The 27,160-nt window shown below is 54.6% G+C and overlaps 3 protein-coding genes across 4 annotated transcripts in view; 2 read left to right on the plus strand and 1 right to left on the minus strand.

The window, feature by feature from the left end:
- The window catches only part of ZDHHC1 (zinc finger DHHC-type containing 1), a 20,984-nt gene extending 3,346 nt beyond the window's left edge, over positions 1-17,638 (plus strand). The window contains exons 2-13 of one of the 2 annotated variants that reach the window (XM_035024990.1): positions 3,062-3,108; positions 4,492-4,734; positions 9,657-9,832; positions 11,393-11,494; positions 11,829-11,953; positions 12,052-12,210; positions 12,493-12,605; positions 15,467-15,549; positions 15,796-15,889; positions 16,027-16,105; positions 16,205-16,407; positions 17,556-17,638. In XM_035024990.1, coding sequence (XP_034880881.1) covers positions 3,100-3,108; positions 4,492-4,734; positions 9,657-9,832; positions 11,393-11,494; positions 11,829-11,953; positions 12,052-12,210; positions 12,493-12,605; positions 15,467-15,549; positions 15,796-15,889; positions 16,027-16,105; positions 16,205-16,407; positions 17,556-17,606 — 1,437 coding nt within the window. In that variant the 5' untranslated portion in view covers positions 3,062-3,099 and the 3' untranslated portion in view covers positions 17,607-17,638. Of the gene's footprint in view, positions 1-3,061; positions 3,109-4,491; positions 4,735-9,656; positions 9,833-11,392; positions 11,495-11,828; positions 11,954-12,051; positions 12,211-12,492; positions 12,606-15,466; positions 15,550-15,795; positions 15,890-16,026; positions 16,106-16,204; positions 16,675-17,555 lie in introns of those variants that run through there. The other variant, XM_035024989.1, reaches the window with a different exon arrangement.
- Positions 17,464-21,304, plus strand: TPPP3 (tubulin polymerization promoting protein family member 3). The gene is made up of 4 exons (XM_035024991.1): positions 17,464-17,757; positions 20,195-20,388; positions 20,504-20,657; positions 20,770-21,304. The coding sequence occupies exons 2-4, from the start codon at positions 20,201-20,203 to the stop codon at positions 20,956-20,958; spliced, it is 531 nt and encodes a 176-aa protein (XP_034880882.1). The 5' UTR covers positions 17,464-17,757; positions 20,195-20,200; the 3' UTR covers positions 20,959-21,304.
- The window catches only part of LRRC36 (leucine rich repeat containing 36), a 51,265-nt gene continuing 41,657 nt past the window's right edge, over positions 17,553-27,160 (minus strand). Inside the window, exons 14-15 of the mRNA XM_035024987.1 lie at positions 25,866-26,032; positions 17,553-17,794 (exon numbers count right to left, since the gene is read on the minus strand). Of these exons, the coding sequence (XP_034880878.1) occupies positions 17,580-17,794; positions 25,866-26,032 (382 nt within the window). The 3' untranslated portion in view covers positions 17,553-17,579. The remainder of the gene's footprint in view (positions 17,795-25,865; positions 26,033-27,160) is intronic.

The following is a 27,160-nucleotide window of genomic DNA, read 5'->3' on the forward strand; positions in this document are numbered from 1 at the left end:
CCCCCCCCCCCCCGCTAACTTTTTTGAAAGCTGAGTAAAGGAGATACCCAAAGAGGTCGCTCTGAAATTTGCCTCCAGGTTACCCAATCTGTGAGTGGCAGGGCAGGAACCAGAACCTGGCTGTGTCTCTAGGCCTACCCCTCTTGCCGGTTCCAACCCCTCTGCCTCTCTCCGTCGGTGGCTCAGGTTCCCAGGCCCTCAGTACCCCCCAACAGCCCTGTCTCTTCTCCTCTGACCCTATCACTCTGCCCTCCCAGTTCAGTGGCCTCCGCCTACAAACCCTCTTTAGTAATTAAGTTGATTCTTTTCTGACATTCTCAGACATCTTGCAGGAATGCGGGGATGCCCGTAGCCTCTCCAGGGCTGGTACAACTCAGTCTGGTTGTTTTGACAGTGCTATTCATGAATCTCAGAACATCATTCCCCAATATTTTTTTTTTCTTTTGGTGAGAGCAGAGGTGGGCAAGAGGGAAGTGGATCAGTCATGTAACTATTCTGCAGTTCATAATGAGAACTTGAAATGTTAAGAATGTTAAGAGTTCCCTTATGTACATCAGGCATATAAATTAAGGTCCCCTAACTTTCTTTTGAAAATGCAATTTTAGAGTTTTAGCAAGTGAGTGTTAACAGGACGAGACTATTGTCATCCTGGCAATGACCTTCACCTTACTGGGACAAGGGAAGGGCCTGTACAGCCGCTCCAGCCCACCTCAGCAGCCAGGTGGGTCCTTGGCTTACCAACGTGGTGGTGACCTTTGGCCATAACACTCCATGGGGCCTCTTCCCTCTAGTCTTTCCTCCATCTCCCCCAGTTTAACTCTGTGGCTTGTTCTATGGCAGCAGAAAGACATGAAAAATCTTTCACCAAGGCTCATATACCTCTCAGAGATGCAGCTGGGGGCATTTAGGGACCTTGTGGGCTTGACCTCCATCTCCTGGACCAGTTCCTCCCAAAGCACAAGGCTGCTGGGCTGCAGCCTTCCCTGGCCTACCCTTTCCCCTCTTGCTCATGCCCTCTTCCCCACTATGACTAGAAAGCTTTGTGAAACACCCACCACCTTTGTATCATTCCCCTGCTTTAAACTTCCTGTGACTCCTGGTGGCTCTTCAGTAATACCCAAGCTTCCTTGCCTGGCCTCCTAGGCTCCTCAGGGCTCAACTCTCTCTCTGGATCTGCACCCTACACCCACACAGCCACCCCCCCCCCCCCCCCCCCCCCCCCCCCCCCCCCCCCCCCCCCCCCCCGCCCCCCCCCCCCCCCCCCCCCCCCCCCCCCCCCCCCCCCCCCCCCCCCGCCGCGCACCCTGTGTTCTGTCACACTGAATGGCTGGCCTTTGCGGGACCCGTTCACCCACCCTCCACCCAACCACGACCACTACCCTCATGTCTGTCTGGGCCCCCAGAAAGCACGAGTCTGTGTTTACATCTTCAGCGCACTCAGGGGGCTGGGCCCCCACAGTGCTGCCTGGGCCAGTGTGTGGGTGCAGTGCTCTGGCCAAGTTGTCCGGGAGCAGAGCCATGCATCTTTCAGTCTGGGCTCCTAGAGAAGTGCTGAGAAGGGAGGGACAGCCAGAGAAGTTCCTGGGTCTGGTGACAGTGCTTGGTCCCATCCCTGCTTGAGAGGCCCCATCTTGGATTCTCTCCTACCCCTCAGCCCTTTTAATCAAAGTCTTTTCGGCCAAAAGACTTAGTAGCCACCAGCCCCACAGGGGAATATGCCGTCAGTTAAGAGCTGGCCGGCCCAGGTTTTCGGGGCAGGTGACGAGCCAGCTTGCATGTCCGCTCTAGAGTGCTGCCCCGCCGCAAGGGCTTTAGGCCCAGTAGCCCCATCCCCTTGCCCACAGTCTCATACGAGTGGCACCTCCCTGGGCCAGGGGTCCCCTGGTTTGGAGTCAGAGCCACCCCCAAAGCCTCAGATGGTGAATCCTCCTGCTTCAGGTAATCGGGGAGGCAGCGGCACCTGGGGGGGGGGGTGCCTGTGGCCCCTGCCAGCCCACTCCGGGCAGCGAGGACATGTCAGCCATGTGCCTCTGCTTCTTTCTTTAGAAACTTCAAGGTGTAGGGCTGCAGAGGTGTGAAGATGGCAAAAGGAAAGCTAGAATTTAGGGCTCCCAATTCATGGGTTCTCTTCCAAGTAGTTACCCTGATGATGGTGTCACTGGAGAACTGAGGTGCAAGCCACAGGGATTTGCCCCTGAGCAGAGTCCCCCAGCTCGGCTGTTCACAGGGCTTCACCTCATGACCTTTGACTGTTTCCAGAAATCAAAGACAGATTTGCTACGTCTGGGGACATTGAAAATGAAGTGGTGCCAGCTTTTTTTTCTCTTCTCTTTTTCTTTTTTCAATCACCTTTGTCCGTTTGATCAAAGGTGAGATGGTTACAATGACCATCCAGTGGCCCAGCTCTCATGGCAACATGTTTCTTGGGACCCCTGGTTTAAGAAAACAGCTTCACTGCCCCCCATCCCTTTGAAAATTAGTTTCAGATGCAGCAGCCTTCCTTTGGAGAGACAGGGACAAGCCAGAGGGCTATTTTAAGGATAATTACAATATCTATCATTTAGGGAGCATTTATGTGTCAGGGCCTTACTTACAGGGTCGCTGATCTATACACAGCCCGGGTAGCCATCCCTACCCCCCGTTTTTCAGATGAAGAAACTCAGGCCACTCAGCTGGTAAGTGCCAGGACTTGAACCTTAATCTGTTTCCTCCAAAGCTGGGGCTCTTTATTCACTTTTTACTGTTTGTTATTGAAGACGAAGCAAATGACCAAGGGATTCCACCTGAGTCCCTGAGAGAAAACTAAGGTCATTCCATTTAGCTTTGAGATGAGGCTACTCAGGTGAACATGCCAGACTTGACTTGCCGGAGGCGCTGAGCCTCGGGCGGGATGAAGGGCAGTGGCTGAGTGGGACTGTCCGGCAGTCAGGGTAAGAGCCAGCAGCCGGGGGCGCTGGGGCAGAGGTCTGTCTGCATGGTGGCTGTGCGGAGTGGGCCAGATGGCTTTGGGTGGACCAGGGTTCCACATCATTTACCGCACCCATATCTTCCTTTATTTCAGATGTTTTCAAGTCAGCAAGCATTTACTGAGCATCTACTATGTACAAGGTATGTTGTGGCTGCTTGGGGGAGGGGATGTGGGGAACAGGGGTAAATGAATCACCGTATTGTTGCTACCCTTAGGAGAAACTGGCATAACAGGGGGCAGACATGAGGATGACACAGGGTTCTGAGTGGCAAAGTGACTTGCCCACTAGAGACTAAGCACGAGAGCCCCCTGACTCTGTTTGGGGCATCAGGTACAGCTTCCTGGGCTCTTAGACTGGGCTCTGAAGGTCACGTCACATTTTGCTGGGCCGAGAGGTGAGGCAGATGTGCTTGGTAGATGTGCTGAGGGGGTCTGCCATACTTTCTGGCATCGTCAGACCCCCGGGCCCACGGGTATGGGGGCTCCTGAAAGGAGAGTCCAGCTGCCTGGGTTTTGTCGCCTGCTCTCGGCCTTCCCACCATGAGTTCTCCCCAGTGGTGGCGCTGCCTGCCCAGGCTCTAGTCCCGCTGCAGGCCCGGAAGATACTGTGGGCGGGGCTCTTCCTCCTGGAATGACAGCTCGCCCTGCCTGCCTTGCTTGTAGTTCTGGCCGCCAGGCCCGTCTCAGACTGAAGGATGATGGGGTGGGGGCTGGGCGAGTGCTGCCACCTGGTGGTCAGCCTCTGCAGGAGGCCCGGCCTGCTCAGATCTCAAGTGAGTCAAAGAGCATCAGCCCACCTCTCTGTTCCCAGGGCACCAGGCTCAAATTTACCTGGAGAAATACGGTCGTTTCTGGCGCTGGAGGGAAGCAAGGAGGGATCCTCCCTTCTCTGTTGCATGCTGGCTCCTCCCCAGCCAAGAAGTCTCAGGCAGCCCTTCTGAGGCACAGGGGAGAGCGTTTAGGGTCTCCCAGTGGCCCCTGTCCTAAAGGGATTATGTGCTGGCCCAGGGACAGAGGCCAGACCCCCTTGTGTGCACCCCTACTCCCTGTTTCCCCTCGCAAAGAGTAAGGGGCCCCTCTCTGACACTTGCATTTGGGCCTCAGGACAGAGGTGACTAACAGAATCAGCATGTGTTCTCAATGCTCTGGCCTCAGCCTGATATTGTTACCAGATGAGAACATGTCTTACTGGGTTTAACTCTGATGGCTGTGGAGACAGAGCACTTCGAGTAACAGGCAGCCACACTGTGTCCTGAATAAACCCTGGCCCCTCCTACCTTGTCCTGGCGGCGGCTGGGACTAGAGCTGGCTTTGGGGCTTCGAGAAGAGCGCTCCACTACCACCCTCCCCCACGGGCTGTCTTGGCCATGCTAGGGTGCTGGTCCCCCCGCAGAGCAGCTGGGAGATGGCCTCACGTCCCAGCCTGCTCCCCGCTGCTGGAACCTGGCTGTAGGCATGGGCTTCTGGGCTCCAGCCCGGGCCTCCTCAGGCTAATGCTCTCTCTGCTTTTTCTTCCTCTGGAGATGAACATCTGCAACAAGCCCTCCAACAAGACAGCCCCTGAGAAGAGTGTGTGGACAGCGCCTGCACAGGCCCGCAGACCGTCCCCCGAGCTGCAGGGCCAGCGGTCGCGCCGGAACGGGTGGAGCTGGCCCCCTCACCCTCTCCAGATTGTGGCTTGGCTGCTGTACCTCTTCTTTGCTGTCATTGGCTTTGGGGTCCTTGTTCCCCTCCTGCCTCACCACTGGGTGCCCACTGGCTATGCTGTATCCTTGGGAAAGTGTGGGTAGTACATGGAAGGCCTGGGGCAGTGGACAGGGACATGGCAGGGGCCTGAGGCCGTGCCCCAGAGCCTCAAAGAAGGACAGACAGGCCCCTTCTCTGCCCAGGAGGACCAGTGGCCGGCCTGGCTTCCAACCCCTATTTGGCCTCTCTGCCTGATGGGGTGAGCAGATGGACCTAATGTACCTTGGAGCATTTAAAGCCCACACAGCTGGGAACCTCATCACCTGAGGTACCACAAGGGTGTCATAGAAGAAAGCCTTAAAGCTAATTACGTCCAGAGCTCGACAGGGGATAAATTAGGGAGTAATTATTCCATTTACAAAAGACTTTTTCACTTTTCAAAAAGTCATGGTAGAATTCTTTTACATACTAAGTTTCCTGGTATATTTAACATGTGGTTTTATGTACGGTCAGATAATTATGCTGTACCCGGGACTGTTTAGGAGCTCATTGGTTTTGTAAATCACTCTCTTAGGGTGAGGTTGAATTGACAAGAGGAGGGATAAAGATGCCCTGGAGGCTCCTGGGAACAGTGACAAACACAAACTTGCATGACCCTGGCGGTGTGACTGCCCTAGCCTCGGCCACAACTCCCAGGAGCAGGGGACATGGCTACAAGGCTGGGAGATTGGGGTGCAGCAGGTGGCCATGTGCCCCTGTCAAGAGGGTCCCCAGGAGAGTGTGCCCTGGTACGTGGGCTTCATGAAAATGATTTCTTGGGCTTCTTGGGGGAGGAAGGCTAGAGTGAGCTAAAGGAGGTTCGCAGGGATGAACTTGAAAGCTTTGGGCATAGAGTCAGCAGCTGAGCTTGGCCACAGCTCAGCCCTGTTGGGGCTGTACCAGGCTGAGCAGCTTCTGCCACCTCTCTGGTTCTCGGCCTCCTCCTCTCTTTGACAGGAAGAGTCCTACCGGCTTCCCAGAGGACAAGGAACATGCAAGGGTGTGTGTGTGTGAGCACCAGAATGTGTGAGCTGGAAGGGTAAGCTTGCTGTCCTTGGTGAGTGACAAGGACAGGTGTGTGGAGAAGGACTCTAGAGAAGGTTCTTGTCCTCAGACACCAGCAACGTCCCTGGAGGGCTTCCTGGTTCACTAGGGCCCAGGGCCTCCTCATCAGCTCTGTAAATGGAAAACTGGACTTTCCCTGAGGTGACTAACAGGCCTTAGTCAGTGCTCTTAAGTAGAATGCTTCATGAAACATTCCTCCCATGATCTGGGATGGGCGTACCCCTCATCAGGATTACCTGGGTTTTTGCCACCAGGGTACCTGGGAAGGCAGGTTAATAATCACATGGTGGGAGTAAGTACAGTTAGGGCAAATGACAGTAAACAAGAGTAACAGCATTTATTGAGCACATATATGTACCAGGCACTGTGCCGTCCCCTGTATGTGGACTATGTCATTCGATCCTCATAACAATCAGTAAGGAAGGTGTTCTCCCCACTTTACTAGTGAAGAAATTGGTGCTAGGAGAGATTGACTTCCTGAGGTCACACAGCTGATACCCACTGAGGCCAGACGAGCTGCTCAGGCAAGCTGACAGTGAGGCAGTGGGACGGTTTAAGGGTTTTGTCCTCTCCACATTCATTGCTTTGGGCAATGTGGAGGCTCACAGAGCCACCCAGATCGGCACTCCCATTTCTAGGCCTGGATGCCTCTCCTTCCTTCCATCAAAGCGACCTTTCTTCTGCAGGCTTCCTCAGGGCCCCTGAGGAATGAGGTAGGCTAATGGGGTGTACCACATACCCACCTCGGGCCTGGAACTGGCCCGGGCCCTGGTGTTGCTACGAGGAGTAAGACAGGGCCCCCCCACCGGGTGCTTAGCCTCCCGCTGGAGGAAAGCCTTGTAGCTTGGAGGTGTTCACATGGTAGGTATGAGGGTGGGAGCCTTACAGCAGATTATGGGTGGAGGAGGGCCATGTAGACCCGCGTGGCCGTGTAGACCCGCGTCGCCATGGGGCCAGATGCACGCCTGACGTGCACCCGGCCTTCTCTGCGGCTGTTTCTCCAGATACCCTTGGCTCGGCCCCTTTCCTTCATCACCTGTATCCAGTCAGTCAGCAAGTCCTGTTGATGTTACCTCCTAAGTAGCTATCAAACTTGCCCTCATTCCTCCCCACTGCCGCCTGCCCCTCTGGACTAGATGACCGTTTCGTTTCCAGACAGGTCTCCCCACACACACTCTCACTTGGGCCAGTCCATCTATGTTGGTCTGTGTCCCAGCAGCCGAGCGCCCTTTAAAAATCTGAAGTTTCTCCCCAGTTTAACATCCCATGATGGCTTTTTCCTGCCTTAAGGAATGACTTTCAAGATCCTCAGGGCTCTCTGGGTTCTGGTTTGTGCCCATTTCCCCCGCCTCTTATGTTCTCTCCTCTGGGGTTCTCTGTTGTGACACCACTGGTCTTTGGCTGGAAGGCTTTTGACTCTGTCCCAACAACCAGCTAAGGCACGAGTCCAGAACTAGCAGCCCATGGGCCTGTTTGGCCTACAGATCTTTTCTTTTTTCTTTTTTTTTTAAAGATTTCATTTATTTATTTGACAGAGAGAGACAGTGAGAGGGAGAACAAGCAGGGGGAGTGGGAGAGGGAGAAGCAGGCCTCCCGCTGAGTAAGGAGCTAGATTCCAGAACCCTGGGATCATGACCTGAGCCGAAGGCAGACGCTTAACAAGTGAGCCACCCAGGTGCCCCTCTTTTCTTTTTTTTTTTTTAAGTAGTCTCTGTGCCCCATGTGCAGCTTGAATTCACGACGCCAAAATCAAGAGTTGCATGCTCTACCAACTCAGCCAGCCAGGCGCCCTCAGATTTTATTTCTTTTTTTTAGGTGAGATTTTCTTTTTTAATTGGGGGAAAATTAACACACAAAAAGGGACAGTCTTAAGTGTTCCTTTGGCAGGTGTGTTTTTAGCTCACGCACAAGTTGGGGGAGGGGCAGAGGGAGAGGGACAAGCAGACTCCGTGCTGAGCACAGAGCCCTACGTGGGGCTCAATTCCAGGACCCTGAGATCGTGACCTGAGCCGAAGTCAGACACTTAACTGAGCCACCCAGGTGCCCCTGGCAGGTGTGTTTTAAAAATTATTTATTTATTGTCAGTATTTAAAAAATGAGACTTCACATAAAAATCCAGATTTCTGGTTCCTTTTGAAAAGCCAGAATTTGGTGACATGTGCCCTCATTCCTGCATGGCAGCAATGAGCTGAGCTGGAACCACACATCAGCCACCCCTCTGGCTGGGACTCTGTTTGCTCCCAGTACCCAGCCAAGCCCCTCCTATCGATTTTATACCAGGTGCCTATTGTCTGTTCCTCTCCAAGTCTCAGCTGAGATGATACTTCCTCAGGGCAGCCTTCTGGATCCCATCAGACTAGATGAGGCCATGCAGTTACTCACTTAGTCCCATGAACTTCCTTCTTTGTAATCAACCCATTATGTGATTAACATACGTATTTCCCACCTGACTGCAGGCTCCTTGGGGTGAGGGACCGAGTCTGGCTTGCTCCTGCCATTGCCCGTAGGGCCTGGTGTAAAGAAAGACCTCAGTGAACAGTTGAATGAATGAACCAAGGGGTGGGGAGGGGAAGAAGTGTTGGAGCAGGCAGGAAGCTGAATGTTTGCTAAATATTCAGTGTGTCTGAAGAGAGGCTGGAATGGTGAGGAGTAGTGGTTGGTGATACCAGGCAGTTTTGACAGGAGCTGTGGAGCTGGAGTGGAAGGGCCCTTGGCACTGAACTGAATAGGAGACCGTAGTTTGAGAGCCATTGAGAGCCCCTGTAGAAATTGAAGCAGACAAGATTTTAGGTTTAAGCTATGCAAAGCTCACTTCGGGACCAAGTGAAGGGCAGGCTCAAGGGCGCGCAGACAGGAGGAACCGTCAGGAGACTGTGGAATAACCCGGGGAAGGGGTGAAGGCCTGACCTACAGCCAGGGCCGTAGGGACGGAGAGGTTGTGATGGGCTATGGGACTCGCATTCCGCTGTGGTACAGCCCCTTAGGGCAGAGCCTTGCTCATGCAGATAGGTATGGAAGTTTGGCTGCTGGGAGGAGGAGGAAGAAGGAAAAATGAGGTTGGGCAGCTGATGGGTGGAGGATGAATGATGGAGGGATGATGTCTGCCTGGTTAGTGAGAGGATGGATGGATGGATAGATGGCAGATGGCTGCCTGGGTAGAGTCTCTTGGTGAATTTTTACTAATTTAGACTTTGCAGCAAGTTGTCAGCATGCTTGTCCCCAGCATTTGGTCTAGTCATTGAGCAGTTGGTCCTAGAAGATCTGTGTTTCAGCTCCAGCATTAGCCATGCTGCCCCTGGCCAGGCCCTGAATATGCCAAGGCCCTCAGAACCCTGAGCCCTAGGGCTCTAAGTAGCTGGACTCCAGTCGGGGAGGTGGTGGGTGTATGAGACCCTGTCTACAAGTGAGTCTCCGTCTGGCCCAGCTGCTGAGAAAGGATGGCTGCTTCCCTCTCGGAGCTGGCTTCCCATGAAGGCAAGAGAAACAAACTTAGAACTTATATTTTGGGGCCCTCGGCCTTAGAGGATAATCTCCTTCAGTCTCACTTCATCATTTAGAATCTGAAACTAGATCGTCTGGATTCTGAGGTCAGACCAGCCAGCACTTGGGGCAGTCCCGGAGGAGTGAGGCCAGAGCCCTGTGGTTGGGCCCCCCAGTGGCAGTAGGCAGGGGCTTGTGAGCTTTGTTACCAGATGGCTCCTCTCTTCCATCTGGGTCATGGGTATGCGGTCTGACAAGGAAGCTCTCGTGGGGCTGCAGGTAGGAGGTGGCACAGGCAGAGAGTCTCTGCATGAGGGAGTCACATGGAGGTAGCCAGCTGTTGTCGGGCTCCAGAAAGTTGGGGAGGGGAGCTTGCAGCCGGCAGAGTGCGGAGTGAGTCTTTAACCTGCTGGGCCAGTGCATGGGCGCCATCTTTGCCGGCCACCTCGTGGTTCACCTGACCGCTGTCTCCATCGATCCAGCAGATGCCAACGTGCGGGACAAGAGCTATGCAGGGCCCCTGCCCGTCTTCAACCGCAGCCAACACGCACACGTCATTGAAGATCTGCACTGCAACCTGTGCGACGTAGATGTGTGAGTGAGTGTGGGCTGAGGGTGTGTGCGGGGGCCGAGTGTGCCCCGGGAAACTGCCAGTGGGCGCTCCAGGCAGAGAGGGGCCTGCCCAGGGCTTTAGAGTTATCCTGATGCCGCAGAAGCCTCGTGTTTACACAGTCAAGAACCTTGATGGAGTGACAGAGAATTGGGTGAAGGACAAGGAGATTGGAAACAGAAGATGCGGAATGGCATTTCCAGCAGTTAAAGTAGGAAACGTCTGGCACTGCCACACACTTTTCTAATGACTAACAGTCTAGTTAGACTAACTGAAGTTAGTCTAATGAGTAACTTATTATGTGCTAAGTGCTTGTGAACAACCGTGCAGGGTGGACAGCATCTTTGTCACCTCACAGAAGAGGAAGAGCCCAGGGCCGTAAAAGGCTGAGAGGCCTGCATATGGCTATTGGGTAGCAGAGCCAGATTCACAACCCAGCCTGCCTGGCCCCCAAGCCCGGACTGTTATCCTCAGTTGCCCGTGAGGAATCTGAAGCCCAGAGAGGCCACGTGACTTCCTGCAGATCACACTGCTAGTGGGAAGGGCAGTCAGAATGTGCAGAGCCCGTACCCCCTTGGCTCTTAGGGACTGCCTCCCTAGGCCCCTCTCTCCCTTCCTGGAGCTTCCAGCCTCAGGCAGGGGATTGGGGGTGGGGGTATGGTCCAAGGCTGGCTCCACATTTCCAATCTTGAGATCTAGCAGCCTGTTGAAGGGGGTGTGTCCACAGGACAGAGTAAGAGCCGACGACGGCCTTAAGGCACTGAGGAGTTTGGTGTCACATCATCCTTTCTTTCGCCAGGCACCTGTCAGTGCATTGTTCTTTAGTGGATGCCGTGGCAGTGGCTACCCACTCCGTTCTCTTCTGGGGGAAGGGGTTGCAGCTCACTCCTCCACACCCCGTTGGGCTTGCATTCCTAATGTGGCCTCACCTTATCTGAGCCCTTGCAGCAAACTGCTCACCTAGATGTCAGCTTGCTCCTCTTCCTTTGGCTCCCTTTGGGTAGCCCAGACAGACTGCGGTTTTCTGGAAGAATGCCAGTAAAATTCCCATAGACTGGCGGGGAAACAGGGACTCAAAAAATGGAGATGTCAGAGAAACCAATGCAGGCCCTAGACCCAGCAGCCTTGCTCTCTTCTCCCTGGTCGCACGCGTGCATCGTCTCCTGGCGCGGCGCAGGGGTCGTTGCTTGGAAAGGAAGCCCCATTTCCGCTTCATACCACCGTCATGCAGGTGCGCAATCCTAGAGTGTTTCGGAAAGTGTGATGGCTCCCAAGCCCTCCTTCCTGGAGCCTCCGAGGCCCCTGGCCCTTCAGAAGCGAGGCCTCCTGTGGCTGCTCTGCTTCGCAGCGCCGCCAGAGGGCGTGCGCGCTCCCCGTCGCCGCCTCCGCCGTGGAGCCCAGGGCCTGGTGGGTAACTCGCTCCAGGTGCGGCGTCCGCGTGGCTGGTGCCTCCGCCGCCGACTCCGCTGCCCTGCGAGCTGCCCCCGGGGAAGTGCGGGAAAAGCTAGCCAAGTGCGTTGTGCCCCTTCCACCCCTTCCCGCAGGAGCGCTCGCTCCAAGCACTGCAGCGCCTGCAACAAGTGCGTGTGCGGTTTTGACCACCACTGCAAGTGGCTCAACAACTGCGTGGGCGAGAGGAACTACCGGTGAGAGCGGGCCGCGGGCCGCACCTTTGCCTGGGGATGCGTGGGTGTGAGTGTGAGCCAGGGACCCTGAGCCTGCCTGGGGCGGGGCGGGGCTGGTCTGAGGGTGGTGCTCCTGGTGGCTGCTGCCCGGGACTGCTGAGGGCAGGTTTGGGGTCTTCTTCCTGCTGGGGCGGCCGCCCAGGTTAATCTCTGCCCAAGCCACTGACTGCGTGAGGAGTTCGGGCTGTGGGGTCAGAGGCCTGGGTCCCCGTCCCATCCACGGGCCCTTCCGAGTTCTGGGCCCTTACCCAGCTGGAGCACCTGGGTGCTGACAGCTGCCCACGGCTGGGCCCAGGCTCTTTCTACACAGTGTGGCATCTGCCTTACTGGGTGTCCTGCTCCTCGTGCTGGTGGCCACGTATGTCTTTGTGGAGTTCTTTGTCAACCCCATGCGGCTGCGCACCAATCACCACTTTGAAGGTCAGTTCCAGCTCCAGGCCCACTCGCACCCTCCAACCCTGGGCCTGTTCGCGGGGCTGGTCATAGCCCCAGATGAGCGGTCTGCCTGTGCCTTGCAGTGCTGAAGAATCACACAGATGTGTGGTTTGTGTTCCTGCCCGCTGCCCCTGTGGAGACACAGGCTCCTGCCATCCTGGCCCTGGCCGCGCTGCTCATCCTTCTGGGCCTGCTTTCCACAGCCCTGCTGGGCCACCTGTTCTGCTTCCACATTTACCTCAGTAAGTCCCTCCCCACCCGCGCCCCAGCACACACACGCACATGCACACTCACACACCTACACGTGCCTCGCAGGGGATGGGGGTCCTTGGGCCACAGGGAGGTCCCAGTTGTGCTGCAGATGCCCGAAACCATGCTCTTCTCAGTCCTGGCTTTCTGGTCTCACTTCATGGGTTAGTGTATTTGGGGACAGTGCTTTCAGGCTGGGGCTGGGCACCCTCCCTTACCTTCTGAACTCTAGGACCCCCTTTCCACTGCACTGAGCCCTCTCCTCACCCCCTCAGTGTGGCACAAGCTCACCACCTATGAGTACATCGTGCAGCATCGCCTGCCACAGGAGGCAAAGGGGGCCCACAGGGAGCTCGAGTCCTGTCCCCCCAAGATGCGGCCCATTCAGGTATAGAAGTGGCTCAGAGGGCTAAGGGGGTGGGTGATGGGGCCTGGGTGTGGGAGGGGTGGTGGGCTGTGTAGCAAGCCCCAGTGATGAGACAGGGCAAAGGGAAGCAGGCCTGGAACCGCAGCTGGAGTAGGGGATGCTGGAGGCAATAGGAGCGAGGCCAAGCCTATACTCAGCACGTATCTGCTTCTCAAGTGTGGGCACAGCCAGAGGGAGCCCTGTGTTTCCCTGACCCCGTGTACGCTCCTGTCCAGGCTCCAAGCATGTGCTGGAGGGCATGGAATGTGGCAGCCTGAAAGTGGGCAGGTTGGGGCTGCAGAAGAGAGAGGGGTGGACCAGCGCATAGGTCGCTAGGATGGAGCCATCAGTTCTCTCCCCTCGTGATCCTGAGCCCTTATACCCATTACCCTATTTAATCTTTAAAAGAGCCCGTGAGGCAGGTAATGTAACTGTACCCATGTTGCAGATGAGCCTATTGAGGCCAAGAAGGCTTAAACAAGCTGGGTCTGGGAAGAGTTAAAGTCCTTACCCTCTGCAGCAGGAACCCCCCAGCCCAGCTGCTGACCAGCCTATCCCCGTTCCCACGCCCCGTGGCTTCCTGAGGTCAGCGGCTGGGGGTGGGCGTGGTCCACTTCTTGGAGCCCGCAGGGACTGCGAGGGCAGGGGGCCCAGGCGGGCCTTGCTGGGAAGGCTGAACTCTGGACCCCAAGTCCTCATGGCAACTAGACACAAACACAGGCTGGTGGGTGGATCGGGAGAAGGCTTGGGACCCCGCCTCTCCTGTTGTCACTGCCAGGGGCGGGCCAGGCTGCAAGGCCTGGGAGGCCTGGGGGAATGCTGACTTTTGGTGGCAGCGCCCCGCCACACCACCGTGTACAGAGATTGGTGCCTGGCACAGAACGCGTGTAAGTGCAGTGGCAGCCACCCTGGGGGTGGGCGGCTTCTCCATGCCCACTTCACAGAGGAGACAGCCTCAGAGATGTAGGCAGGAGACCTTCTCAGGCCTCACAGTCAGTACCCATGGAGGCAGGGCTGGCCCTAGGATGCTTAGACTAGGGGGCTCTTGGCCCCTGCCCTGTAGCCACTGCCTGCCTGGGCTCTGGAGTCAGGTGTGGCAGCAAGAGCAGCAAGGGCAGGAAATATCGTCTGCACATGACCTGAGGGAGGCTTCCGGGGCGGGGGGGAGGGATGTGCTTGTCCCACTGCAGAGAGGACAGTGCTGAGGCCGAGAGGTACCATTTGCTGCACAGGCGTGTGCACATTGTGAAGGTCTCTGTGGGAGGATCCCAGGGGGCTTTGAGTGGGGAAACCCCGCTGTACCCTCAGACCTCTCCAGCTGCCTAGGGCCTGGCTCCTGTCTCATCTTGGCCCCTCAGGCTTCTGGGACCATCCTCTGGTGCTGCTTCTCCCACCCCTCCTGCCCCACCCCCCCTTCTGGAGCCCAGGGGCACTAGGGTAGGCTTTGCCCCTTTCTGCTGGGCACTGGAGGGGTGCTGACTCCACACTGGGGAAGAGGAAGGATGTGGGGTACAGATTACCTGGAGGTCCTAGCCATTACCTTGAGGTCCCAGTTCTCACGACTGGCCTCTGACCCCTTCTTTTCCAGTGTTCCTCTGCTGAGGCTGTCACCCCCACACTGCTTTCCAGAGGGCTAGCCTGGGCATTGGTTGGGCATCAATCTCCGTATCTGTGCAGCCAGCCTGGGGCCGGCTGGGCTCTGTCCCCCAGATCTGCCAGGGCCCTGAAGGCAGCCTCCCCACCCCCACCCTGAGCAGGAATGCGGGAGGGGCCCCACTCTGGAGCCGTTGCCCCCAAACATAGGCTTGTTTTAGAGACAGCGTTGCTGTTACAGTGTCATCTCTGCATTAGTCAGGACGCCTGGGTCTCCATGGAAACGACTTCGGAGCGGGTGACAGCTGTCCGGGTGCCCTCCCCCACCCGGTGGGGGCGGGGCATCGTTGTACTGGCTCTGCCCTATACCCTCCATACCTGGGTTGGCTTTTTCCTAGCTTTTGTCTCCTCATCTGCAGTCCTCATGGGCGTCCTGTGTCCTGGGTGGCAGCCCAACCCACTTCTGTGACCTCCTGGCCTCAGGTCCCTGCGCTTTCAGGGGTTGGGTCTGCCACTCCCAGTGTGGCTGTGAGGATCAGTGACTAAAGTAGACACAGAACTTGCCTATAAGCCTGATCCCAAATGGGGCTGTGGAGCTGTTTTTCCCCCTACCTCTTACTGCCTCCTCTTTTGAGGAGTTGAGTCCTCAATGTACCAGCCACAGTCTTGGCTACCTGGGGGGTGGGTGGGCAGCTTCTCCATCCCCACTTCACAGAGGAGACAGCCTCAGAGATGTAGGCAGGAGACTTTCTCAGGCCTCATAGTCAGTACCCATGGAGGCAGGGCTGGCCCTAGGATGCTTAGACTAGAGGGCTCTTGGCCCCTGCCCTGTAAAAATCAGTTCAGAGACTGGAACCCTGGGAAAAGAGAGGAACAGGAGAGGGTTGCTCTGAGAGCCTCTTCCCCACCACCCACCTTGGCCAGAGCAGACTGGGTGCATTGGACCTATGAGGCTAGGGGCTTCCTGGAGGAGGAGTTTGACTAGATGAAGTAGGGAAGTTGGTGGGGATGGGGTAAGGTCCAGAAATGGGTGTTTTAAGCCTTGGCCTACAGAGGGATTTTCCCAGCATAGCTGGGAAGCTTGGAGGACAGTCATAGACCTCTGCACCCAGACTTCCCACAGAGACCAGTGAGAAGGGGGTGTTCTGTATAGGATGGGGTATTGTATACAGGATGGAGTAGGCTCAGGACCCAGAAGGCCTTGGATCCACACCTGGCCCCCCAGCCTCCCTGACCCCCACCTTCCCCAGGAGATGGAGTTCTACATGCGGACCTTCAGCCACGTGCGCCCAGAACCCCCTGGCCAGGCCAGGCCTGCCACAGTGAATGCCAAGTGAGTGCAAACTGGGCATGTTCCACCTGGACATCTCTCATTGGCATGGCAGGGACATCCAAGGTGGGAGAAAGGGGGTAGGCCAAGGCCACAGTATTTAGGTCTGGGTCCAGCCTGGCATACCCTTGGACAAATCAATGTCCCTTTCTGTGTACTAGGAAGGGAGGCTTATTTCAGGACCTCCAGTGGGGTGGGATTTGAGGGAACAGTGGCCATCCAGCGATTACCCTTCCACTTCCCCCTCAGTCTTTCCCAGTTCTTTGCCACCCGAGGCCAAGTGGAACCCCCACCGCCCTCCTCCCCAGAGACTCAGGCTCTGCCCCCTCGGATCCGACCCCAGGTAAGAGGGACTTTGCTGGCCTCCTTGCCCAGGAGGAAGGGGTTGGAAAGAAGCCTCTACCCTGCCCCACTCCTCTGCTTCTTTGGGCTATGTGCGGTCTAGGGAAGGGGCACTCAGCTTCTCCCCTCTCTCTCCAGAAAAAGAGGAAGCGGCGGGTGTATAAGGTGCCAACCTCTGGGACCTTGGACCCTGAATCGCCGCTGCCCAGGCTGCCGGGTGAGTGTCTCTTCCTGACTGCATCCTGAGCTCTGAGGGAAAGGTAGGGACCCGAGAGTGTCACAGCCCCCAGTTTCACATTGTCCTCCATCTCCGCAGTGCCCCGGGCCCCAGGCCGCAGCTCCAGCTCGGCATCGGACTCCGCGGGCGCCAGCCCAGTGCACGCCGCTGGGCCTGCAGGCACCTACCACTCGGTGTCAGCCGAGTCCGTGGACGAGATTCCAGTGGCCCAGACGCGCCTGGGCAGCGCCTCCCTGGCCGCCCCAGGGGGCAGGGGCCGAGAGACCGGGCTGGCGCTGCAGGTGCGTGCGCCCGCGGTTTTCGTGAGCCCGAGCAGCGGCGAGCCCGGGGCGCGGGGAGGCCCGGAGGCTGGCCTGGCTTAGTTGGGTGGAGAGGCAGGAGGGCCAAGGAGGAGCGGCCAGCCGGATTCTCTATGCAACACCCCTACCCTCGCCGCACCGAGTGCACTTTAGGAGCCCCTGCGGTCGGCGGGATGGGATCCCTTCCCCCAAGACTCAGCAATACCCGCCCCACCGGCCAGGATGCTCCAATAAACTTTTTTTTTTTTTTTTTTTTTTTTTTTTAATGCTTTTGCGGACTTAGTGCATACTTTCTTAATGGCAAGGGCCACAGGCCATCCTGGAGCTGGACCATTGTCAGTCGGCCTAGGGGTGGGGTGGGAGGGGCTCGGACATTGAGTCACCACGCAGACTGTCATATGGAAAGATACACGTGGACCGGAAGACGCTCAGGTACAGGGCTTCTGGTTGTGAAAAGTCCTTGGAAGGCTGCCTGGAGGAGGTTGTTTTTCTTGAAGATGGTTTATACTTGAGGGAAAATAGGCTTTGAGATCCGGAGGCAGCAGCAGGAGCAGACGCTGCGAGGCCGACACCGGGGTAGAATGGGAATAAAGGAGTCCGCGGACCCCAGAGGTCCTGGAACTTTTCCTGCAGTTGGGATGGCGGTCGGTGTACCAGGACTCTGGGACTGGGCACACGTGATTCGCCCATTGTTCCCTCCTGCTCCCACAGTGCTCCCGAGTTGCGGCCTGGGGATGCCAAACGTTAATTGGAAAGCTGTGGTCTTGAGCCAGCTCTAGACCCCACTGTCATCGAGGGAAGGGACTTCTCCCCACCCCAACTCCCCCCGCCCCACCTCCCTCCCACCCCGCCCGCTCCTTTGGTTGCGGCTCTGGAAAGCTTCATCTCCCCCGTGGAGGTGGGGGCCTGCTTTGAACTTTGGGCGAAGCCCCGGATGAGGCTGTTTTCTTAGTAGGGGGTTATCCGAGGACGTCCAGAGCTGCAGAGGGCCTGTCTCCCCCAGCGCGAAGGCCACGGAGCTGCCCTGGGAGCTGCGGGATAAGGCTTTAGCAGTAGCTCCGCCCCCGCGGAGGGGGCGGGGTCCTGTGGGTGGGGCCAGCGTGACCTTGGTCATTCTCCCGCCGAGGCAGCCCTGGGGGTGGGACTCGCTGTCTCTATGGAGACCGAGAAACAGGGGATAATACGGCGGAACCGCCCGGGCTGCAGTCCCGCCCCGAAGCCGGCAGGGAGCAGAGCTTTGGAGCCGCCTGGTCTCCCGCGTCTGTCGGTCCGTTCTTGCGTCCTTCTGTCCATCGAAGACGCACTGCAGAAACAGCCACGAAGTAGAAGCAGGTAAGAGACGCGGGCGCCGACCACCCTAATCCGTATCCTGCATGATAAGGAAGGGGGTGGGGTGGGAGCGCTCTGGAAGGGGTTCCAGCCCCCGATGGTACCGAGCCAACTGAGCGGCCCTGTCCTGGGCCCCAGGCGTTCCTCCCCCACCTCCTCGCCCGGCTGATTGATGACTCCAGCTGTCCCAGTGGGAGCCAGCGGGTGGCCCCAGTTCTTGGGCGTGGCTGCTGCATCCTTGGCCTGCAGACTCCTGGGGCTGCGGCCTGCGACCTGGTTCCACCTGATTAGTACCAAGAATCCTTCCCACAGACAAGAGCGAGCACTGGAGGCAGAAGCCTGCCAGTCACCTGGGACAAGCATCTGTGTCCCACAAGCTCCCCCAGACTTTACCCTTGGGCGGGGTCTCTGGATCCCTGGTGGGAGACTGCAGTGTAGAGAGAGGGAAGGGGAGTGCTGTGTGGACTGCGATTGTGGGCTGACAGGGTCATTACAATGTAGGGGCTGTGGGGATGCCAGTACCAGAAATTGCAACTTCGGGATGGGTGAGGATGGTCGCTGGGAGAGGGTTTTCAGTGTTAAGGCCAGTGGTAAATGTAAAGGGGGTGTAGTTCTGTAGGGGCCCAGGCTGTGGTCACTGGAAGCCTTAGGATAAAAGACAGAGGTAGATGATGTTTGCTGAGGACATGACTGAGGGTGTGGTCAGGAGGCTGCAGTGGAGATGCAGAGTGTGCTCAGAGTGTCTTAACATGGGGGCTCTCAGCGTAGTACCTGGGAGTCTGGAAGTGCAAGTCTGTGGATGTGGGCACCTGGGGGGCTTCAGAGCAGGGCTGAGCATGAGGCCAGAAAACTGGGTATGTGGACAAGGGTGGGTCTGAGGATGTGGTTGGAGGCTACAGGTGTATGGAGAAGGGGGTGAGTAGTGAAGCTCTGGTTAGGGGGCTCAGTAAGAGCTGTGGGTATGTGGATGGGGGTCCTCATCCCAGGACTGGGGTGTGTGTGGATGGAGGCAGCTGCAGCGGAGGGCTGAAGGTGTGGTCAAGGAGGCCTCATTACTGGGCTGTGTTACATGGAGGGAGTTTCACTGTAGGGCTGTAGGTGTGGTCAGGGGACTGCAGGGGGGCTGTGAGGGTGTAGGAGGGACATTTTAGTGCAGGGCTGAGGGTATTATTGGTGGGTTTCTGTACAGAGCTCTTACTAGATATGTGGGGGTGGGTGTTCAGGTAATGGTCCAGGCCCTCAGTCCCAGGGCTGGTTAAGGGTGTGGTCAGGGGAATAAGGCCGTGAATGTTGAGAGCCAGGGCTGAGTACATTCAGCTGTGGGGCTGTGGACTGGTGTGACGGTGCTCAGGGTGTGGCCAGGGGCTTCCATGGAAGACTGAAGGTGTAGACACTGGGGAAGTATGCCACAATGTAGGGTGTAGGTGTGAGCATTACAGGACCAAGACCATTGTTCCAGTCACCAGTATGCCTCTGGGGGCTCATAACTTTACAACCCCTACCCGTGCTAGTCCCCAAATCACCTGCTCTTCCTAAACTCTACAGACTGGGAGGTTACAGCGCCAAATGCATGGCAAGGGGCCAGGTGGCCACGGTTGTGCCCCAGGTGCTGGGAGTGCTGGTGTGCCGCACCCGTGGGCCCCAGTTCCCTAGCCCAGCCCAGCTCAGCAGCACTGGGAGCTTCTCTCTCAGGCGCCCTGACACCATCCTGCCCTTAGCAACATTCTCCAAGTAGCACTACCCTCCCTTAGCAACTGTCTCCAGGCTTCACAAACTGTGGCCAGGCCAGCCCCAAACTCCTGCTCCCCTCGTGTTTTTGTTTAACAGCAAATAGTAACAAGGTCCTGGCTGGGCCAGCTGCACCCCTGCCTAAGGCATGCACCCCTGCTCATGCTTTGGCTCCCTTCTCAGCCTGGGCTGGGTCTTGCTGGGTCCTGATGCCCCTGACAGAGACCCTGTCCTCACTAAATACCTGTCCAACAGCAGCCTGGCCTGGCCCTGACCTAGCTTGGCATGGAACTCCCAGGGAGGGGGGCCAACCCTGCCACCCTCACTTCCACCCAAGCAGGTCTTGTGCCAGGGCCAGACAAAGCCATGGCCCCAGCTGCTGACCTCAGTTTTTCTGGACAGTGCCACTCTGTCCCCAGCCTGGTGTGGGCATCATGATTTCATCTTAACTCCACTCTAAGCCAGGGCTGGCATTAAGTGACAGCACCTTTCCTCTCGGGGCTCTGGGGTCCAAGGACACACTCAGTGCTGGCCCCTCTCTCCAGGGAGCTCCATCTCCAGTTCTGAGGGTATATGGCATAAGTGCCCATAACTCAGAACTTGGTAGGTTTTGAGGTAGCAAGTTTTGAGGTAGAAGCAGTGATGTTCTGTGCCTTGGGGAGGGGATGGGCAGCTTGGCTGCGAGGTGACTGAGGTGGGTCCCCCCCTGCAGGGTGGCATGGCAACGAGCACAGATGTGGCTGGGCTGGAGGAAAGCTTCCGCAAATTTGCCATCCATGGTGACCCCAAGGCCAGTGGGCAAGAGATGAATGGCAAGAACTGGGCCAAGCTGTGCAAGGACTGCAAGGTGGCTGACGGAAAGGCCGTGACAGGGACGGATGTTGACATCGTCTTCTCCAAAGTCAAGTGAGCCCCAGGCAGTCCTTGCTTCTGATGTTCCCAGAAGGTGGGGAACTGGGGGGCTGGAACCAGGGAAGACATGGAGAAGGGGGAAAACTCATGGTGCCCACATACCTGGCAGGGGAAAGTCTGCTCGGGTTATCAACTATGAGGAGTTCAAGAAGGCCCTAGAAGAGCTGGCAATGAAGCGATTCAAAGGGAAGAGTAAGGAGGAAGCCTTTGATGCTATCTGCCATCTGGTGGCAGGCAAGGAACCGGCCAATGTGGGCGTCACCGTAAGTACCCTGGCTGGTCTTGGGTGGCCACTGAGGGGGATGTAGGGAATTACGGCTGGGGGAGGAAGGCTGGGCTCCCTAAGCAGGCCTCCCTGGAACTCTATCCAAACAGAAAGCAAAGACCGGAGGTGCTGTGGAACGGCTGACCGACACCAGCAAGTACACAGGCTCCCATAAGGAGCGCTTCGATGAGAGCGGCAAGGGCAAGGGCATTGCTGGGCGTCAGGACATCCTGGATGACAGCGGCTATGTGAGTGCCTACAAGAATGCAGGCACCTATGATGCTAAGGTGAAGAAGTGAGGCCTGGGAAGGCCCCCAGTGTGGCTGCCCCCAGCAGAGCCTCAGGCCTGGTCCTAAAGGGCACGTGGAGCAAGAGAGCCCTGTCCCCTCCCTGCTGGACCTACCACCCAGTGCTTTCTGCCCAGCTCCACAGGGCCAGCCCACCAGGCCTCTGACCCAGACTGCTCTGCGTCCCCTTCCCCTTTCCTCCCTGACTTCTGGCTGGCTGGGGAGAGTCTGTGCCTACAGCCCCACTGCCCCACCCTAGCCCCGGGCATGGCTAACCCCTGCGTGCTTGCCTCATATTTAAGCTGCTGCTCTGGCCAAGTGCCAAATTCTTACCCAGACCTCAATAAAGACACCTTTTGTACCAATATGGCCTGGTCAGGTTTATAATAATGGGGTTAATGACATTCACACCCTGCTGACCTCTGTGTTACCACTCACTTGCATGTCACTCTCTGCTGATCATTACACTGGTAACCCTGCCCAGAAAAAGACACACACCAGGCCCCTTCCATTAGCCCAGAGCCAGACTGCCTGGGGCTGCTCCTTAGGGAAATCTAAGGTCTCTCACCTCAGCCCTGACCCATAGTCCTAACATCACAGCTTGCCATCCTATTAGGGTTCAGTCTTGGCCTCTCCAGGAAAGAGGAATGAGACAGCAGACTAGGCCTGGGCCAGGTGTTGGGGAGGGCCCAGTGCCAGGCCTCAGGTCTATGCCTGCTGACAGGTCCCCACCTCAATGGGGCTACCAAAGTTAGGCATTCTGGGGTCTAGCTCAGAAGGTCAGAAAATGCAAGACCAGTAAGAATGTTAGAGAGTAGATCGTCCAACTCCCTAATTTTATAGCTGAGGGGGCTTCTACAGAATAAAGCCCAGAACCATGCCTCTTCCCCCAGGCCAGGCTTTTTCTAACAGCAAGCCCCAATACTGATTTCCAAAAACGGGGCTGGATGGCCAGTGATAGAGCCTGCCACCCAACACCAGCCTTTGGCATGTGAACAGGGTGTCCAACAGTGAAGGGGCTTTTTCTGTTTCCCTCCCATTTGTTCAACATCCCAGGTTGGGAGGAGGGAGGGGAAATCTCTGGTCCCTGAGGACTCCTGGAAGTTTCCAGATCAACCCAGATCAACCTTTTTTCTTCTCTGAGGCTCTGGGTGTTAGGCCATAGCTATTCCCAAGCCCAAGGCTTTGAGGCGAACTCTCCTTCCTTCCTGCGGACAAGCAGGCTGGATGGGAATTAGTGCCTGCCCAGGAGAGGGCAATTACCAAGGGTACCAGAAAAGGCTTAACAGATACATACTCACAAATGCTTTTTTTTTTCCTGATGTGGATAAGGCAGCAAAGCAGTACAGCTGTTTATTCCCTCATCCCAGACTGTTCTGGGATGTTCCTGCGCCAGGTATGCCCAGAGTCCCTTGAGCCCAACCCTATTTGGAGTGGGGATGGAGAGGAATAGTATGGCTTGGGGCAGGGACACTGGGGAGATGAGATGGGAATTACAGGGGGGAGGTCAGCACCTGGCCACAGCAGAGCCTTGCCTAACAGCTGACAGCTGTGGGCTCCTCCTGACTCAGCTGACCACATCACTATGCCCAAGGAGGAGTTTCAAAGAGCTTTACCTCTCCCACCAGCAAACAGTAAGAGGAATGATTTATCCAGCCTTGTGGAATTTGGTGAATTGCAAACTTCAGTGAGCAAAATAAGAGTGAAACCCAAATCCTGCTGGCTTGCATTTGTTAAAATATCCTCCTAGTGAAAAGAATTTAACTGTATTGCAAATTGGTCCAGGCTGGTAAGCTGCAGGTGAGAGTACCATCCAATGTAGAGGGGAGCAGCAGCTCAGCTCCTCCTGTGACCGGCAACATGGCTTAGAAGAGCCCAGAGAGAGAACAGGCTGAGCCCCAAAACTCCACCTTATAGGAGTAAAGCTCCTCTTCTTCCTGAAAAATAGTGATGGAGCCTGAGAGCAATCAAGGCCCTCCCAGAGCCGGGAAACTCCTTAAAGACTGATGGGTCTAGCAGAATCTGGTATGTGGCATCGACTGGCCAAACAATGCCCTTTCAGCCCTTCAGTTACCACTGTTCCATCTTCCAGTCTCCTCACGGTGGAAAGCTTTGGGTCCCCCTGCTAGCAAAGCAGGCAGGCAAGGAAGAGAGCTTAGGTTCTGTGGGATGGAACCATTAAAACTCTATGTTTGGCTGGCAAGAAGGCTGCACTTGTCAGATTGGCTCTGCTCCTCCTTTTGGACACAGAACTTCCCTGAGAATCCAGTTTCCATCCCAGCCCGGTTTCCTTTTTTCTCCCAACAGTGCAAGGCCTAGGGTGAGGAATCCCCCTCCACTTACTTTCTACTTGCTTCAGGAGCCTTCCCCACTCCATGTTGAGCCCACTTAGCCCCACAGGGCAACAACTCTTTGGCCCTTTGACACCCCCAACCCTGCCCGACCTCTGGACCAAGGGAAATTAGGAAACATAGCTGACTTCCCCAGACGTGGCCAGCAACCCTAGAGAGGTGCCTGGCCTGGAGCAGGGCCAGCCACTTTCAGTGAGAATAGAAAATAGGGTGAAAGGTGACTGACTCAGTCTGCTCCTTAGAGGTACCCTAAATACGTTCTGGGGGTCTGGCATTATTGATGTCCATAGGGCAAGGAAGGGAGAGCGGGGGTTGAGAAAGAAGTTCATTATTTTTCCCTCAGTGGTCTTCCCAGTGAGTTGGCCTGTGTACTGTGCCAGGACCCTGAAATATGACAACTCAGGGCTACAAGGCTACATACAGGCTGAGGCTACCCTACCTGGGCAAGACTTACATTCTTTGGAGTCCTCTTATTGGGGCCAAGGCAGGCCTAGAAAAGTCAGGAAGGGGGCTGATTCTTACTATTTCCACAGAGTACGAGCTCACTCGAGCTCCTAAAGGGCCATGCACCTCAAAGAAACTTATAGCTCCTCTGTACATGCTTCTTTTGGGAACCCACATTAAATTCAGAGGTCTGTGGATTTTATTTATAACTTAGAAGTGTGTGATCTTGGTTGTGATCTTCATGTCTCATTATTTTGGCTATAGCTCTCCTTCCCTGCAGAGTACCAGGTCAGGGGAGCAATAAGTATGTAATCTTTCCACCTGTCTGTCTCTCTTTGACACGACCCTGGAGATGAAGAGAAGCACAATATGGAGTTAGGTTGATAGTCCTTCACCCTCTACATGCTCTCTGGCAACTTAGCTGCCTGGGCTATCCTGAAACAGAAACATACTTAGAGCCACTTTCATTATCTTTCCCATTGATTTTTAAATGCCCAACGAATCACGAGTCAAAGAAAAATTATGCCTCAGGTCTGAAATACAGGGTACTCATGTATAAAGTGAACCCAAAGCTAACATTTGGAAGCTTCATCTCTGGTCTGGGCCACACCAGTCTTCTCTCACATCTCTACCTCCTCTTTGGTTCTCCCCCAACTCCACATGGCCCTCAACCCATTCCTCTTACAGAGAAAGCTCCTCAAACACAAATGTCACTCCTTTGCCTTCCCATCTAAAATCTTCAAGGAGTGGTGCAGTCTAGTTTCTACTCATCTCCTCTCAGCGCCTCAGTTCCCTGAATGGACCATGTTACTTCCCATTTCCTCTGCCCTTGGCCCTGTGCTTTGTCTGGTGACTTCCTATTCATTCTTCAGGTCTCAGTTGAAAGATCATTTCTTTCTCTTCCAACTGGCTGGCTCAGTTCGAACAGCGTGTGACTCTTGATCTTGGGGTCAAAAGTTTGAGCCCCACATTGGGCACAGAGATTCCTTAACATAAATAACAATAAAATTTAAAAAAAGATCATTTCTTTAGCGGACATTTCCTGACACCATACCTCTCAGGCTAGGACAGGTCCCCTGGTTATATATTCTCCCAGCATCATGACCCACATCTTCCCTGCCCTGCAATCCCTCCAGGGGCTCCAGACTCTTCTACTCTGCATTCTTGGTCTGGGAGACTCTGTGTGCCCCCTCTGTTACCATTGTAATTGTGCAAACTTCCACTCATATGACAAGTCCTCATTGATGCCTTCTCCAATTCCCAGAGTGGGAATTCTTTCCTTTGCCTCTCTCTCTCTCCCTCTCTTTTTCTCTCTCCAGGGCATCTTTGGGCTTGTATTTAGACCTGTTTGGTACCAATACCAAATACCATCACATGAGTTTTGCTTTTCTCAACTAAACTGTTGGCTGCTCCTAAGCTGAAACCAGACAGTGTCACCTTTTCACTATGGTGGGAGGAAACTCAAAACATGCTTGATGAACCAATCAATACAGAGTCTCTGAAATTTGTTCTAACATAAAACACACCTGGTCATTGATGTTCTTTTTTAACCTTCTACTACATAGTTTCAAGTGACACTCAGAAAAATGTCTGATTTTTTTTTCCTTTTCAACATTTTCAGCCAAATGTTTCTAGGATTAAGTGCCAAGTATTTCTGCGGGCAGGGAGAAAGAATGACTCGATGGGAGGAGATAAAAAAAGAAATAGGGCGCCTGGGTGGCTCAGTTGGTTACGCGACTGCCTTTGGCTCGGGTCATGATCCTGGAGTCCCGGGATCGAGTCCCGCATCGGGCTCCCTGCTCAGCTCGGAATCTGCTTCTCCCTCTGGCCCTCCTCCCTCTCATGCTCTCTCTCTCTCATTCTCTCTCTCGCAAATAAATAAAATCTTAAAAAAAAAAAAAAAGAACAGATATTAAAAAAAATAAATAAATAAAAAGGACCAATACAAAATAATCGGAGTAAGATTTTTTCTTAATCTTGTGAGTAAGTACCACCATACTAGTGGCAATGACACCGAGAGCCCCCCCGAGGCTGAGAGGGGAAGCTGCAGAGAAGGTGCTCAGTGCTAGCTCCATAAACTAGGCTCTGGAACAGAGTCTGAGACACTCTGTATTAGATACTGACCCGTGTCATGTGCCACTGGTGAGGAGGAAGACAGCGTGCTTTTCCCCAAGGGTGACAATCTCCCCAGATGATGACTCTTCTCAGGAGGCAGGAGTGCTTTCCCAGAATAACCTTTTTGCTCTTTATTCAGCTGCTGCAGCAGATACTCATTAGTTACCACCAGGGATCTGAGGCATGGGCGAAAAAGACAGTCATGAAATCATAAAAGCAAAGCAGACGCTATTCAGACCTGAAATGTTTACTAAAGACAAATGTAAAATGAAGTAACATCTTTAAATAGAAAGAACTGACCGATTTATGAGTGGGTTATTTTAAAAGCAGGCTGACAGTTTCTTTCTTCATTACAGTTGTTTATGTTCCAGACTGACTGTAGCAAATAACATAGTTCACGTTTTTTATAGTGATTGTTCTATTCTTTCCAAAGCACTTTCATGATGAGGTAAGTAGAAGTACTGAAAGACTGGCACCTGACCAGGCCTCCAATTTCTATCCCCAAATCTTAACTTCTACTTCATCTAATTTATCCTAATTAACTAATTGGTGCTAGTCATGACTGCATTCTTGGACTCTGTATTACCATGTAATATTAAAAGCTATCAGAGACTAACCAAAAAAAAAAAAAATGCCTGCACAATTCTGTTCATTGCAACACTATTTATAACAGCAAAACACTGTCCACCTAAATGTCCATCAATAGAAGACAAACACAGTTGCAGTCCTATGCAGTTATAAAAAGGAAGGAGGACTAACTCTATATACTACTGTAAACTGATTTCTAAGATAAAATGTTAAAACAACAGTATGTTTTTTATATTTGTCTGAATAAGATAACATCTTGTAGATTTGACTTTGGGGCCATTTAAATGTTTTACATAATTATAAAACAAGATTAAATAAGAACAATTAAATTCCTTATGAATCAAAAGCAAAATGAAACAAATTGAGGCTGTATATTGAATTGATGGTTTAACACACAAAAGAATTATTTCAAGTTACTTTAAAATACAGCAATTTGTACATCACCTAAAGAGATATACCCTAATGTTCTCAAAATATGGTCCCCAAATCAGCAACAACAGCATCACCTGGAAACTTATTGGAAATGCAATTCTCTGTCCTCATCAGACCTCCTGAGTCAGAAACTCTGGCCCAGCGATCTGCATTTCAGTAAGTTTTTCAGGTGATTCCGATACCCCAGTTTGAGAAGGATGACTTTATGCTACTTCCTCTACTTTTGTGTTTGAAATAATTATAATGAAAAGTTTTTTTTTTTTTTAAAGCCATCTAGAATGGGT

This window comes from Mirounga leonina, unplaced genomic scaffold (assembly GCF_011800145.1).
Source record: "Mirounga leonina isolate KUSES-001 unplaced genomic scaffold, KU_Mleo_1.0 Mir_180, whole genome shotgun sequence".
NCBI lineage: Eukaryota > Metazoa > Chordata > Mammalia > Carnivora > Phocidae > Mirounga > Mirounga leonina.